Genomic DNA, 12,122 nt, shown 5'->3' on the forward strand with positions numbered 1-12,122 from the left:
TATTTCTACTTGGAACAAACAAAAACAAAAAGAAAATTAAGCCACCCTACGATTGTTTTAAATATTTTTCTGGTTGGCTGGAAACAGAATACATATCATTTTTGTTTTTTTTCTTTTTTTTTATTTTTGCTTTATTTCACTTTGTAGCTTGTAGGCACAATTTTCTTTACTTATTAGAGGATCAAGTTTCCATTTGAGGAAAAACAAAAAAAAGCAAAATAATGTGCAGGAATAGTAAAGGAATAATAAAAAGAATTACGGGTATAAAGATGCCACAAGGAATTCTGCACCTGGGAAAAGTGGAGCGTGTGAATACCGGAGAGGCATCTCGAGGCTCTAGACTGGTGACGGGAATTCCCACCTCCATCTCTCACACCACGCCTTTACTTCGGTCTTTCAGTAAAGCATTTTAACACCGCTCAAATAAAACGAGCACAGATGAGAAATAGGATCCTCCTTATGGAGGGAACGTTGCTTTATGCCTTTTGTAGGGAAGCATACAGCAGAGACAACTTGATGAGCGAAGAAACACGAAGAACGAAAACGAAGCAGAGGTTTAAAGACATGCCGGCATTCCGACGCTCATCTACGCAGTCAAACAGGTTACAGGTGCAGAATTCCAGACGAAGCGGACTCGACGGGATCAGGACTACAACAGCCACACCGTCACACACCACATAGAGGAACGACGCCCCTTACATACAAATACCTCCGTTACACACGCGCTCACACACATTCACTGCAGAATGAAACCATCGGCATACTTGGAAGGCCGGCAATAAAAAAAGTTCTTACAGGTATCGATGAGGGCAAATACTCCACATGCCGGTTGCTGCATGCGCGTTTTTAACATGAGTTGGTTTACAAGCGTGTTTCGGATGAGATTCCCTTAAACCCCGCCCCCCTGATGCCTACTGGGATGGGTTGTGTATTGCTCAGTCGATGACACCAGGCTGGCGAGTCTTGCGTTCCACGCTGAAGCCCTGCACACAAAAGCATTGGGATCAAAAACGGTCCACGTTTAAAACAAGTCGACTGGTCAGGAAGAAAAAAGTAAAATGTTGCGAGTAGTTTGAATTTAAGCCAACACGGGGGTACCTTAGAGTTGTCGGGACCACGGGGCTGCCTCACGATGACCAGACGAGGAGCGCTGGCGTCGTCGAGAGTGATGCTCTTCAGGCGGTTGACCAAACGGTCGGGACGTGGCGTCGCCACCGGTTTGGGCCCCTCGCTGTTACATCACATGTTAGCATTAAGATATTTGAACCGTTTGGCTAATATTCACGCCATCCTGCGGTGGGGACGGGTCGTACCTGACTCTGCGCACGTTGCAAGCGCTACATTTCCCCGTGCGCTGATTGAAGACGACAGAGAATTCCACTTCATCCCCGGTCTGAAGCTCCACGCCGTCCTGCACTTCTTTCACGTGGAAGAACAGCTTCTTGCTCTCACCCACTTCATAGGTGATGAAGCCAAACTGGGAGCACCGAAGAGAATCAGGAATGAAATGTTTGAATCTGCATGGCAGGACGGATTTGGCCATTTGAGACCATTACCTGGTCTTTGACACACTCCACTGCCGCTCTGCGCTGAGGGACAACGTTACAGGCCATCTTCTGGCCCGTCTGAGTGACGGTGCAAACCTGGAACTTCACGTGTTCTCCCTTCTGCAGACAATCTGCCTTGTTCGTCATTCCCATGATTCCAAAGGGATAGGTCGGCCCTTTCCCACCACCTAGAGGGGCAAATATGTCTTAAATCTTCCCTCAAATGGAGCGGCGAGTTAAAAAGCTTAGCAACTAGACACCAACCTTCTTCTGTGACTTCAATCAGCCCTTGGTACTCGGTCTGCGAGGGGTCCACGCTGCGTATGGGACGGATGACTTTCCCCGTCATCACGGATGCATCGACATCCTCACCAGCACCATTCACTAAAGCGGGGAACAGTTGATCTCAGTTCCATCTAAAAACTCCAACTCCACGATGATTAACCAACGATGAAACAAACCTCTGGAGTCGGCAGCCATCTTGGTAACCTTCTCAGCACTGACTTTATTTCCTTTTCCCTTAGAGAGCGTGTACTCCACGGAGTCACCCAGATCCAAGTTATCCACATCGCCACACATTTCACTGACGGGAGAAAGGGGTGAGTTTCTGCACATCGCACCAGCTGAAGACACCACCGGGTCCAAACCCGTTTTACCTGTAGTGGAAGAAAACCTCCTGGTCGTGATTTGCTGTTTCGATGAAGCCAAAGTTATCTTTGAGGGCAGCGACGAATCCCAGAAGCCTCTTGGAGTTGGAGTTTGCGTTGCGGTTGAGGATCCTGATGGCCACGGCGCTCTGCTGGCCAGTTCGCTTCACTTCACTGATTGAGAACTCCACCTTGAGGACAAACAGTTTCAAGTTTCATCGGCGTGAAAAAAATCTGCTGAACTAACAGAATAAAATACAACTTTCCTGTTGGTAACATAATCTGAGTCACTCTGCTACCTTATCTCCAGCCTGAGGGTAGCTTCCTCCCTCCAGATCCTTGGTGTGATACGGTATAGTGATCTTCTCTCCACAGTCTTCATAGGAAATCACTCCTTCCTCCACTTCCTAAAGGGACGGAGAGAGATGAAACAGTGGAAACAAGGTCTCCAACAGGAGATGAGTCACGTGTCTCACATCAGACCGATTCAGGAGGCTCGAGTTCGAGTGAATCAGAAGACTTTGTGCTTTAAAAGTGTCTAAGATGCTAATCTAGAGCAGCAAAGCTGGTTAGGATTACCTGCATCAGCTGGGTTAGAACCTGAAACACAGGACTGCACAGTTTAAGCCGTTACTACCAACACTAAGTCTAGTTAGAACTACATTTACACTCCTAAACAGAGACGCACCGAAACCAGAAATGAGGAAACAAAGGATGAATGACGCGCTCCCTGCAACGTTCCAAAAGTGCAGCGGTGTGTTTTAATGGCTTCATTTCTGGCAGCGGAGGGGAACATCATGACTTTAAACAGCGACATTTAATGTGATTCCTTCTTGGTTTAATGGGGGAAACCGTAATCTTTGAAGTCTCAAGGGATCTTGTGATGTCGCGAATCCGGCGAAGACCAGAGCAAGGAAGCCATGCCACAGCAAAGACTCTCCTGGTGTCAAAAGGACCGCTTTGAGGTTCGCGGGTAAACCGTTCCGCTGCCGTTTCACACCGCTGATGCCTCCAGTGTAAAACCGGGTCACTAAAATCAAGGCGTTGCAATAAATCAACTGAAAGGCCTGCTGAGGAAATTATATAAATTAATTAATTAATTTGGCGTTTTGGGCAAAAACCAAAAATGCACTTTTGGGCAATTTTCAGCCGAAAACTTTCAGTGCCTCCTTACGCCTACATCAAGTTTAATGAAAGTATCAAAATAGGCACCGATGAAACGGAATAAATATTTGTTCCTTTTTATTTGAATGCAAAACGATTATTTACACCCGTAAAGACTGAACCACGCTGGTTTGGTCTGAACTGTGCAGCCCTACTTCTGGGATTCATTCCAAGGATTACTTGCAGATCACAACCATGCTGTCAGCCACAGAAAAACAACAACAACCAACAAAAACAAACCTTTTCCACAACTTTCCCCTTGAGAAAAAAAAAAAATCAGAGAAACGGCATCAGACCAGGTTAGACGTGAGGTTTATAGATGTACAGATGCTAGATCAGACCAACATCTGACCTTTGACCTGCTCGGGTCAGACATGAAAACGCAAGCGCTTCTTAAAAAACAAACATTAGGCCAGCTAAAGGTTGGTATTCAACTACGTTTCTGTAGACGAGGACTAGCTTCGTCTGTTACTCGTGAAGCCTCATGCAGGTCTCAGGCCTACCTTGTCTTTTTTCTAACCGTAAGAGAAGCACGAGGAGGAGCAGGAGGAGGAGGTCATTGAAGAGGGGAAAAAACCAACATTAGAACTAAAACAGTTGAGGAGGGACGGGAAGCCAAAGGAAACGTTTATGTGGACTAAAGTGAAGTTTCTGTACCTTCTCCTTGCCCTTGACTGGACTTGCACTCTTGTTCGAGGCTCCGATGACCTCCTTCTCCACCACACCCACAAAGCGCTGCTCAGACTGTGTGTGAAAGGACACGGTTCCTTTGGGAAGCTTCTTGATGCGCACAGCGTGGTTCCTCTGAGCCGACAGCATATCCTGAACATCACATTTACTTTAGTTCCTCACTGACAGATTTCCAAAATGTGCTCAGGGTAACAATAAAAAAACAGATGATACATACTTTTGTGAAAAGCTTAACAGAACCTACAGGCACAACAGTGAACTCCACTTCATCTGAGATATGCAGCTGGGTCTCCTCCAGGACCTCGCTGAAGTGAAAGAACATTCTTGCATCTCGATCCACGCACTTGATGAAGCCGAAGCCGTCTCGCATCGCTGCGATGACGCCCTAGATCAGACGGATCGAGGATTAAACAGCGATCTTCTGCATTTTACGGTTTCACGGCTCGGATAAGAAAAGAGTTCTGACCATTTCACGAGTCTCCTTGGTGAAATCGAAGGTGTCTGGGAGGATTTCGATGTTGGTAGCCCTCTCGAGTTTGTCTCTGCGGTCGGTGGAGATGTTAAACTGAATGTGATCGCCCTCCAGCAGCGTCACCTTAGACTTTGTGTCCTTCTCGCCAAAAGGCAGCTCCTTTTCTGTGAAACCGATCCTCGCGCTGATGCGACCGGGCAGAGGATCGTTCTGCAGAAACAAAGGACGAGTTTGAGTTTCCAGCTGTTTACCTTCATTGTTTTTTAGATTTTCCGTTTAACCTCCTCACCTGATTTTTACTGGGAACCTTGGGAATAACTTTAACGACGGTGCCTTCAAACTGCTCGATGCTGATGTCCTCAAAGATAACCGTTCCTTGTGGGAGGAGCCTCACATCTGTAGCTACTTCTTTGCCCTACAGAAGGACAAAAGTACAAACAATGAAAGCAAAGCACTCAAAGATGCGTATAAGAGGGTCTATTCAAATCTAACGGCCTCTCATGTAGAAAGCTGAAGAAGTGAAACAGTGCTGCCAAGATTAGCCACAAACACATCAGTTCAACTCAGAACTGCTGCCGTACCTTCCACTGCCCTCGACACACACGTGCAGGAGTGGCATTCAGGGTAAGCCGTGGCACCGAATGAAAAGCCTACAATTACGGCGAGCTGAAAACGGAGCTCAAGCGTTTGGGAGCATTTTGGAAGAATTCAAGAGGAACGTGCAAAATCTGCAAAGTAGAACCTGCCTTCCGTGGCAGAATGACGGCGATGCACGATCATCTTCAAAACGAAGCACGTCGTGGCCGCCAACGGAGAGCAAGAGTCGCCTCTTTTGGCTAATTTGCTAGCTAGCTGCTAGCATGAACAGTGAGCTACTTCCTTGCACCAATAGCGGCAACATCAACAGTAATGACTGATGTCTTTACCCTACAAACACTAGCGCTGCGTTAGTGTTTTACAAAGCATTGCTCCTCATTGGTCAACCTTGGTGCCAACAGCCAACACGTATTTTTTGCTAAAGCCCAGCGACTTGTTTTCCTTATCTATGAGTTTAAATACTCATTAAAACCTGTCGATGCTCTGATCTTTATAGACAGCATAGAACCCCAAGTTAGCAGCTGACGCTGGTTATCAGACAGCAGCAGCGTGTTGAAGCGATAAGCTAGAACCTTTGCGTGACCCCATCGGCTATCAAAAAAGCGTTTGCGGCAGGCAGCCCTTCTTGACATTTACATTTCTGTCTTTGATGGTGAACTCCACATCATCTCCAGCCTGAAGAGCCTCCAGATCCCCCTTGAACTCGCTGTAATGAAAAAAAATCTCCTTCACCACATCTGCCCTCTCGATAAACCCGAAGGCCTCCTGAAAGACAACACAGGGCGCAACACAATCTCTTTCAACGCTCCTGTTACCAAAACCAACATTTGTTTACTTTAGAATAAAGATGAACCCACCTTGGTAGCACACACCACACCCTGGCACCTCGCCTGCTTTTTCTTCACCAGCTGAATATTACGGGCGCTCACTGCACCGGTACTGAAACGAGCAAACCATTTAAATACAACAGAGCGTGCTGCTGTGACACACAAACGCCGCACGCCGACTTACTGCTTATTGGTTTCCATGTAAAAGCTGACTTTGTCACCCGTCTCCAAGTGAGTGTTACCCTCCACATCATCAGGAGTATAGGTGAGATAAAACACTTCCTGTAGAAAGGAGAACAGCACCAGATAACAGACGTTTGAGAGGATTTGGACAAATGATCAAGAGTAGAAGGACTGAAGTTTACTCTTTCAATTAAAGTTTATTTATATAGCGCCAAATCACGACAAGAGTCGTCTCAAGCCACTTCACATAATAAACATTCCAATTCAGGTCAGTTCATTAAGCCAATCAGAAATAATGTTTCCTATATAAGGAACCCAGCAAACTGCATCAAGTCACTGACTAGTGTCAGTGACTTTACAGCAATCCTCATACTAAGCAAGCATTTAGCGACAGTGGAGAGGAAAACTCCCTTTTAACAGGAAGAAACCTCCAGAGGATCCTGGCTCAGTATAAGCAGCCATCCTCCACGACTCACTGGGGATCGAGAGAAAACACCCCCCCCCCCCCCCCACACACACACACACACACACACACACACACACACACACTCTTTGGCGTCAAGCTCACGAGAATCCGTCTCTTACCCCATTTCTTTCATAGCAAACGCTGCCAGTGGGCACCTGGCCGGGAGCAGACTTCCCATCCAAATGCACGGGGATTGATGAAACAACCTGCAGTAAAGGAGAACGGCTTTAACACGCAGACGTGTCTGTTTCAACTAAACATCCACTAAAGTCACAAAACAAATAAATTCTTATTGTCGTGATGAATGAGATGGCAGACAGGTACCGTAACTTTAGGATAAGCCCAAGTTTGACCACATTTCAGCACAGATTAGACTCTAGCGAGGGTCGTATATTTGATGAACAAGTTTAGTGTCCATCAAACCTGCTCAAGCGCACATTTGATCAAATCTGTTTGGACTGGGAGCCTCAAACACAAAACCAATAAGAATTCATGCGGGATTAAAGGGAAACAAAGTTGACAGACAAGGACAAAACCAAAAATAAAATGGTGTTCCTTAACTGGATGAATATAACCATGCAGCACAGTAAAGGGATAGACGTGCAGGTCTGACCCCACCTGGCCCGAGATGCGCTCCTCTGGCAGCACTTCTGGCTTTATCTTTAGCAGCTTCACTGCTATGGGCTTGCCAGTGCGCCTGTCAGAGGACACCTCAAACTCTACATCATCTGGTGGGAGAGAAAACAGCCAACATTTAGCTTTGAAACAGGGCATTTAACAAACAACCCCCCCCCCCCCAGCCACACGCAACACTTCTCACCTCCAACTTTAAGCTCCTGCAGGTTGCCGTTGTACTGGGAGCAATGGAAAAAGAGGCGAGCCTGACGTTCGGAGCACTGGATGAATCCGTATGAAGCCAGGAGCTTCTCCACCACACCGGTCTCTCTAATGCCAGGCCCGGTGCCGTTGGCGAATGCGGTGTGACCGTTATTATGGAGCATGCCTGGGTCGAAACTCATCTAGAAGAGGAGAGGAGAGTTTTAAACAGATTCAGCAGCAGATCAGCGTGAAGCTCACAACACAGCGGGTGGGGGAGACGAGAGTTCACGGCAAATTCATCTGAAGCCAAACTTAAAAACTAAAACATGCAGCTGCTGCAGAACCCAGGAGGATAGGATGATAAAACAAAATGCAAACGAGCCTTCTGGGGATCTCTCATCAATAGTCAACACATTTTAGGAGTGAACTTAAACCTATGTTAGCCTACAAACCTGAAACCTTTAAGGTCAAATCATGCCTTAAAAACAGCAATTCACCCAAAACTGTTGATATTTTAAAATCCTAACAAGGTGGAACTTTGCAAAGCATCATGCGCCTCCTGATGGAGTAGTGTACGTTCCTCTGACTCACAACCAAGTGACAATAATCTTATTTAACTATAATATGTAAAAACCCATGCGGTTAGAGGTAAAACCACACCAATCAGCTCAGAGAGCCACTCAGTCAGTAAGAGCTGCGTCTCGTCTTACGGATCTCTGATACAAGGGGCTCCGCTTGTATTTTTTACTTCCTTGGTGAGGATGGCCAGAGACAGAGGAGGATCGGGGAATGTGAACGGGAGCAGTGGAGGTATTCGAGGCTGAGCCAGTGCTTCGAGCAACTGGAGGTTCAGAGGAGCCTCGTTCCATTTTTAACACAGGAGACTGGGCCGGGACAGGCTGTTGGAAAAGGCAACAGCTTCAAAATGTAACCGACTCAAAGCTTTGAATGGTTTTTACTTTAATTACCTTACATTTTTAATGTTTCTCAATGTCAAGGCACCTTACTCAGGACACCGTCCTTCCTCGGTTAAAGAAAACGGTTAAACGGAACAGACTTGCAACACGTGACCGCGGCTTCCACGTAACGGCACGTGACACGAGAGATAACGTTATATTTTATACGTAGTAGTTTCAACATAAATATATAACAAGGTGTTTCCTTTTTAAATTGTTTAGATGTTTGTTATAATTAAAAATATAATTGAGTTACTACCCGCTAGCCACCGAAGCTGCAACTACTAAGCAACTAACCAACCATAAATAACTGCTTTGGGAATTTTTTTTAAGTAGTTGACTTACATTTAAACTTGAAATTTACCCCAGAAGTAGCTGCCGGCTTCTGATCCGCCATCCTTTTGAAAATACTGCGGTGTATTCTGGGTAATTTTTGACCAAGGCTAGGCTACAAGACACCTCCCGTGTATCCTTGCTCAGCTAGCTGAACGGCTAACAAACGGAGAACAGACACCTCGGTAGACATGAACATTGGAACACGTCTGTTTACGTATCTCCTAGGCAACCGGGACTGGGACAAGACATCAAGACAAGGTTCTTTAGCATTGAGAAACGCCCTTGGACACCCAAACCTTGATGCTTTATGCCACAACGTCCAACTGATGTCCCCAACTTTACACAACCTCTGTATGCCAGCTCCGTATTAAAACAAGTCACATGTTTTATTAGAGAATGAATTAATTAATATATTTGAATATCACAAAAACCTTAATGAGTGTACAACCTCCAAACTGAGTTTTTTAGCACCCCTTCTAAAAAGATATAAAATAAAAACCTCCATTCAAACGGAAAAAGGAACTAAAATTAGCTCTTGGCACAGCCAGCTGAGGCGAGAACAGGACTGGAGATGGAGACGGTTTGAACAGCAGGTATCTACAGGTGGACAGAGCTGGTGATGGATTATGGGTAATGAGGGGGATCCCAGAGCAGCCTCTGCTGTTAGACCCTGTTCTGCTCTATCGAAAAACGCAACTTTTAAATAAAAAACGCAAAAGGTAGGAAGCTTTTCTAAAGTTTTACACTTTATGAAGTAATTTCTTTTTTGGGCTGATGGGAAGGTGAGTTATGTAACCAGGCTTCTCTACCGGACGCGTAAGCATTGCGTTATGTCCATAAAGCATAGTTCACAGCAATTAGCCATCATGATAACGAATGGGTGCACTTCCACCAGCACCGCGTTTCGAAAGAGTCCCAGAAGCGGGGGGGACGCGTCACGTATGACACATTTTTAACACGCTGTGCCTACAGAGTCAGGCCAGACAAGAACATGAGATCTGTGTTAAACATCTCAAAACTTTCAAAATAAAGTTCCAAGCAGATTTCCAGTTGCTTAAAGAGCAAGTCATTCCCAAATGAACTTTGTTTTGCTGATAAACTATATAAATGTGTGTAATCGTGCTTTAGACACGTGTAGTCAATTATTTGTCACTTTAGTGCATCTTAGTAAAAACTTAAATATTCTGCCTTAAACTCATTGTTGTGCCCTCTTCAGGTGAAAACTTTGCACTGCATTTGAATTTAAATCTGATAACGCTATTGGCTAAGAAGTACCATATGATGTCACAATGCCGTTATGAGCCTGTGTGTGTATTTGTTAGCAGCACCGCCCCCTCGGTCTACCAGGCAACAGCATTGCATTGTACAAACAGGAAGTAGGAGTGGAGTAAGACTCGGGCAGGGGGTGACTTGCTCTTTAACTAGTTAAAAAAAAAGGTATGTAACTACCAGTGAAACCTCTGGCCAAGGTAAACTGAACAGACACCAGGGATCATTTTGGTTACATGCAGCCATCTTTCTCCGTACTGGTTCTCATGAGAATTTCAGAAATGACACGTGACCAACTCTCAGGTCATTTTGCGACCTTGCAGAACCAGCTGTGTGAAACGTTCCCAGTGGGAAGAGAAATTGCAGATTAAGTGTATTACGTTACACTCTGCTTACACATCCAGTAGAAAGCCAGGGTTAGGGTTTAATTTGATAAGAGAAAATAAAGACTCTCCAGCATCAGTGAAATAGCCTTATAGCTACACTCAAACAACCCTCACCCTGCAACGATGTAACTGAGTAGAGGCTAGTCTCGGGAGCCCGGTGGTAATGGAAGATTAGGCCATTCACAGCAAAGATGCAGGGCTGGGTGGATGGGTGCTCAATGGGGTAGGGCTCGCAGAAAATAGGCAGGAAGGCGAAACTTACGGATCGGCCATACGGTGACAAGCTGAGTCCGACGGGGGAGGTGCTGCTCAGGTCAGCGCTAACAAACGCGGTAGGTGGTGACGCAGGCAAGGTAAACTCAACAAAGCCTTTCCAGGGGCTGCCCATATTTTCCCATAAACTCCAACCAAACTTGCTTGCTTGAGCACTTGCTGAACTTGATTACTGGTTTGAATTTTTTGCTGGACTTAAGACAAAAAACGGTTACGCAACCACCCAATGATACACTGCTGGATGTCTGCAAGGGTGAAGAGAGGAACAAACATAATGGACAATGAAGATAGGACAGCCAGTGTGCCAAGTGTCACAAACACAGGAAATCAGCTGTCAATTCAGAGGAGGAGTTGAAAAGGCAAAAGATTTAAAAAGATGACTCAAGAGTAGAAAGGGTGTCAATTTAGCTGTGGAAACGCAATCTGATCAACTAAATCAAATCACCGGTTTAGAAACATTGAAGGGATGGTGACTGTTTAGTTCAGCTCAGCTTGCTTATTGGAAAAGTCAAGCCTAGTTTATACTTCTCCCATCTGACGAGACGCAGCTTCATTATCCGTTGACGCAAGAACTCTCCAAAAGGCACGCAAAGACGGATGAAGAGCCCATTTTTAAACTATCCGCCAAACGCAAGTCAGTTATTTAAAAAATAGAGATTTTATCGTTGGCTAGAGAAGTCACTGAAATGACAGGTAGACCCACCAGAACATGTCTACAGCCTCTGCTGTCCTGGCAGAGAATTGCTTGGCAACACTGACACACAAAGTAGTATGAAAGTAAGATGTTTCTGTCAACACATGCTAGTTTAAACTTTGACAGAGAAGCATAAACTAGGCTTTAGAGAAACGACAAAAATCAGATGTTCAACAGTATGACCGGAAGTACAAAGAGCAGCTAATTTCTGACTAAACGCTAGCAGCTGAACTGATGTTCCACGTTGTGCTTAAGAGGCAAAGTTTGAGTGCCGCCTTAAAAATGGATCTTAAAGCTAGAAGTCAGAACACAGTTTTAAAAGCTTGCAAACACACAGGTACCAGACAGCTATACACTTTCATCTAGTGCACCAAAACCTAAGCACTGAAGCCAGTGTTACACAACCAGTTTTGACATTTTCTAAAAAGTTTATCATTTACAGTTTTTCCTTTAAAAACAACACCGAACCCTTTTATGAAGTCACAAATATTATGGCTGAAATGCAAAAAAGCCTTTCACATGATGAATCTTGTTCTATGAAAGGAAAACGACTGAAACTCACCTTATTTGTTGACTTTTGTCTTTTCAATAACCAGGCTCTTGATCACTTTGCAGACTTCTTCTCACACACACATACATACACACACACACACACACAGCTAACAGGTTTCTGGCTCAACTTCTAGGTGGTTGCATAAAGTAAAAAGGGGGGAGAGATCTAGCACATGAAAGGCAATTGCAGGTGCAACAACACTGTGCAGAAAACTTAAGAAATACAGAGGGAGAAGAGGAAGAG

At 45.2% G+C, this 12,122-nt stretch overlaps 1 protein-coding gene across 8 annotated transcripts; it reads right to left on the minus strand.

The window, feature by feature from the left end:
- Positions 1–430: 430 nt before the first annotated feature.
- On the minus strand, positions 431–12,122 carry csde1 (cold shock domain containing E1, RNA-binding). Of its 8 annotated transcripts, none has more exons than XM_070544997.1 (21): positions 11,889–12,097; positions 8,123–8,311; positions 7,414–7,612; positions 7,212–7,321; positions 6,713–6,799; positions 6,129–6,226; positions 5,975–6,056; positions 5,754–5,882; positions 4,810–4,935; positions 4,515–4,730; positions 4,266–4,433; positions 4,016–4,180; positions 3,599–3,616; positions 2,494–2,601; positions 2,204–2,385; positions 2,009–2,130; positions 1,812–1,931; positions 1,557–1,735; positions 1,314–1,477; positions 1,099–1,231; positions 431–983 (listed from the first exon to the last, which is right to left on the minus strand). In XM_070544997.1, the coding sequence occupies exons 2-21, from the start codon at positions 8,279–8,281 to the stop codon at positions 936–938; spliced, it is 2,613 nt and encodes an 870-aa protein (XP_070401098.1). In that variant the 5' UTR covers positions 8,282–8,311; positions 11,889–12,097; the 3' UTR covers positions 431–935. The 8 variants fall into 8 exon arrangements, with proteins under 8 accessions (XP_070401098.1, XP_070401096.1, XP_070401095.1 ...); XM_070544995.1 differs by having other exon boundaries at positions 4,293–4,433; positions 7,155–7,321; XM_070544994.1 differs by having other exon boundaries at positions 7,155–7,321.

The sequence above is a fragment of the Nothobranchius furzeri genome, chromosome 15 (assembly GCF_043380555.1).
Source record: "Nothobranchius furzeri strain GRZ-AD chromosome 15, NfurGRZ-RIMD1, whole genome shotgun sequence".
Classification (NCBI taxonomy): domain Eukaryota; kingdom Metazoa; phylum Chordata; class Actinopteri; order Cyprinodontiformes; family Nothobranchiidae; genus Nothobranchius; species Nothobranchius furzeri.

Excerpts from the sequence above, each read along its gene's own strand:
- csde1 (XM_070544994.1), bottom strand. The coding sequence starts at position 8,281 with ATGGAACGAGGCTCCTCTGAACCTCCAGTTGCTCGAAGCACTGGCTCA. Across the intron at positions 6,057-6,128 it reads TACATGGAAACCAATAAGCA|TACCGGTGCAGTGAGCGCCC; the intron begins GTAAGTCGGCGT and ends TGCTCGTTTCAG. Across the intron at positions 1,932-2,008 it reads GATGGCTGCCGACTCCAGAG|TGAATGGTGCTGGTGAGGAT; the intron begins GTTTGTTTCATC and ends TCCCCGCTTTAG.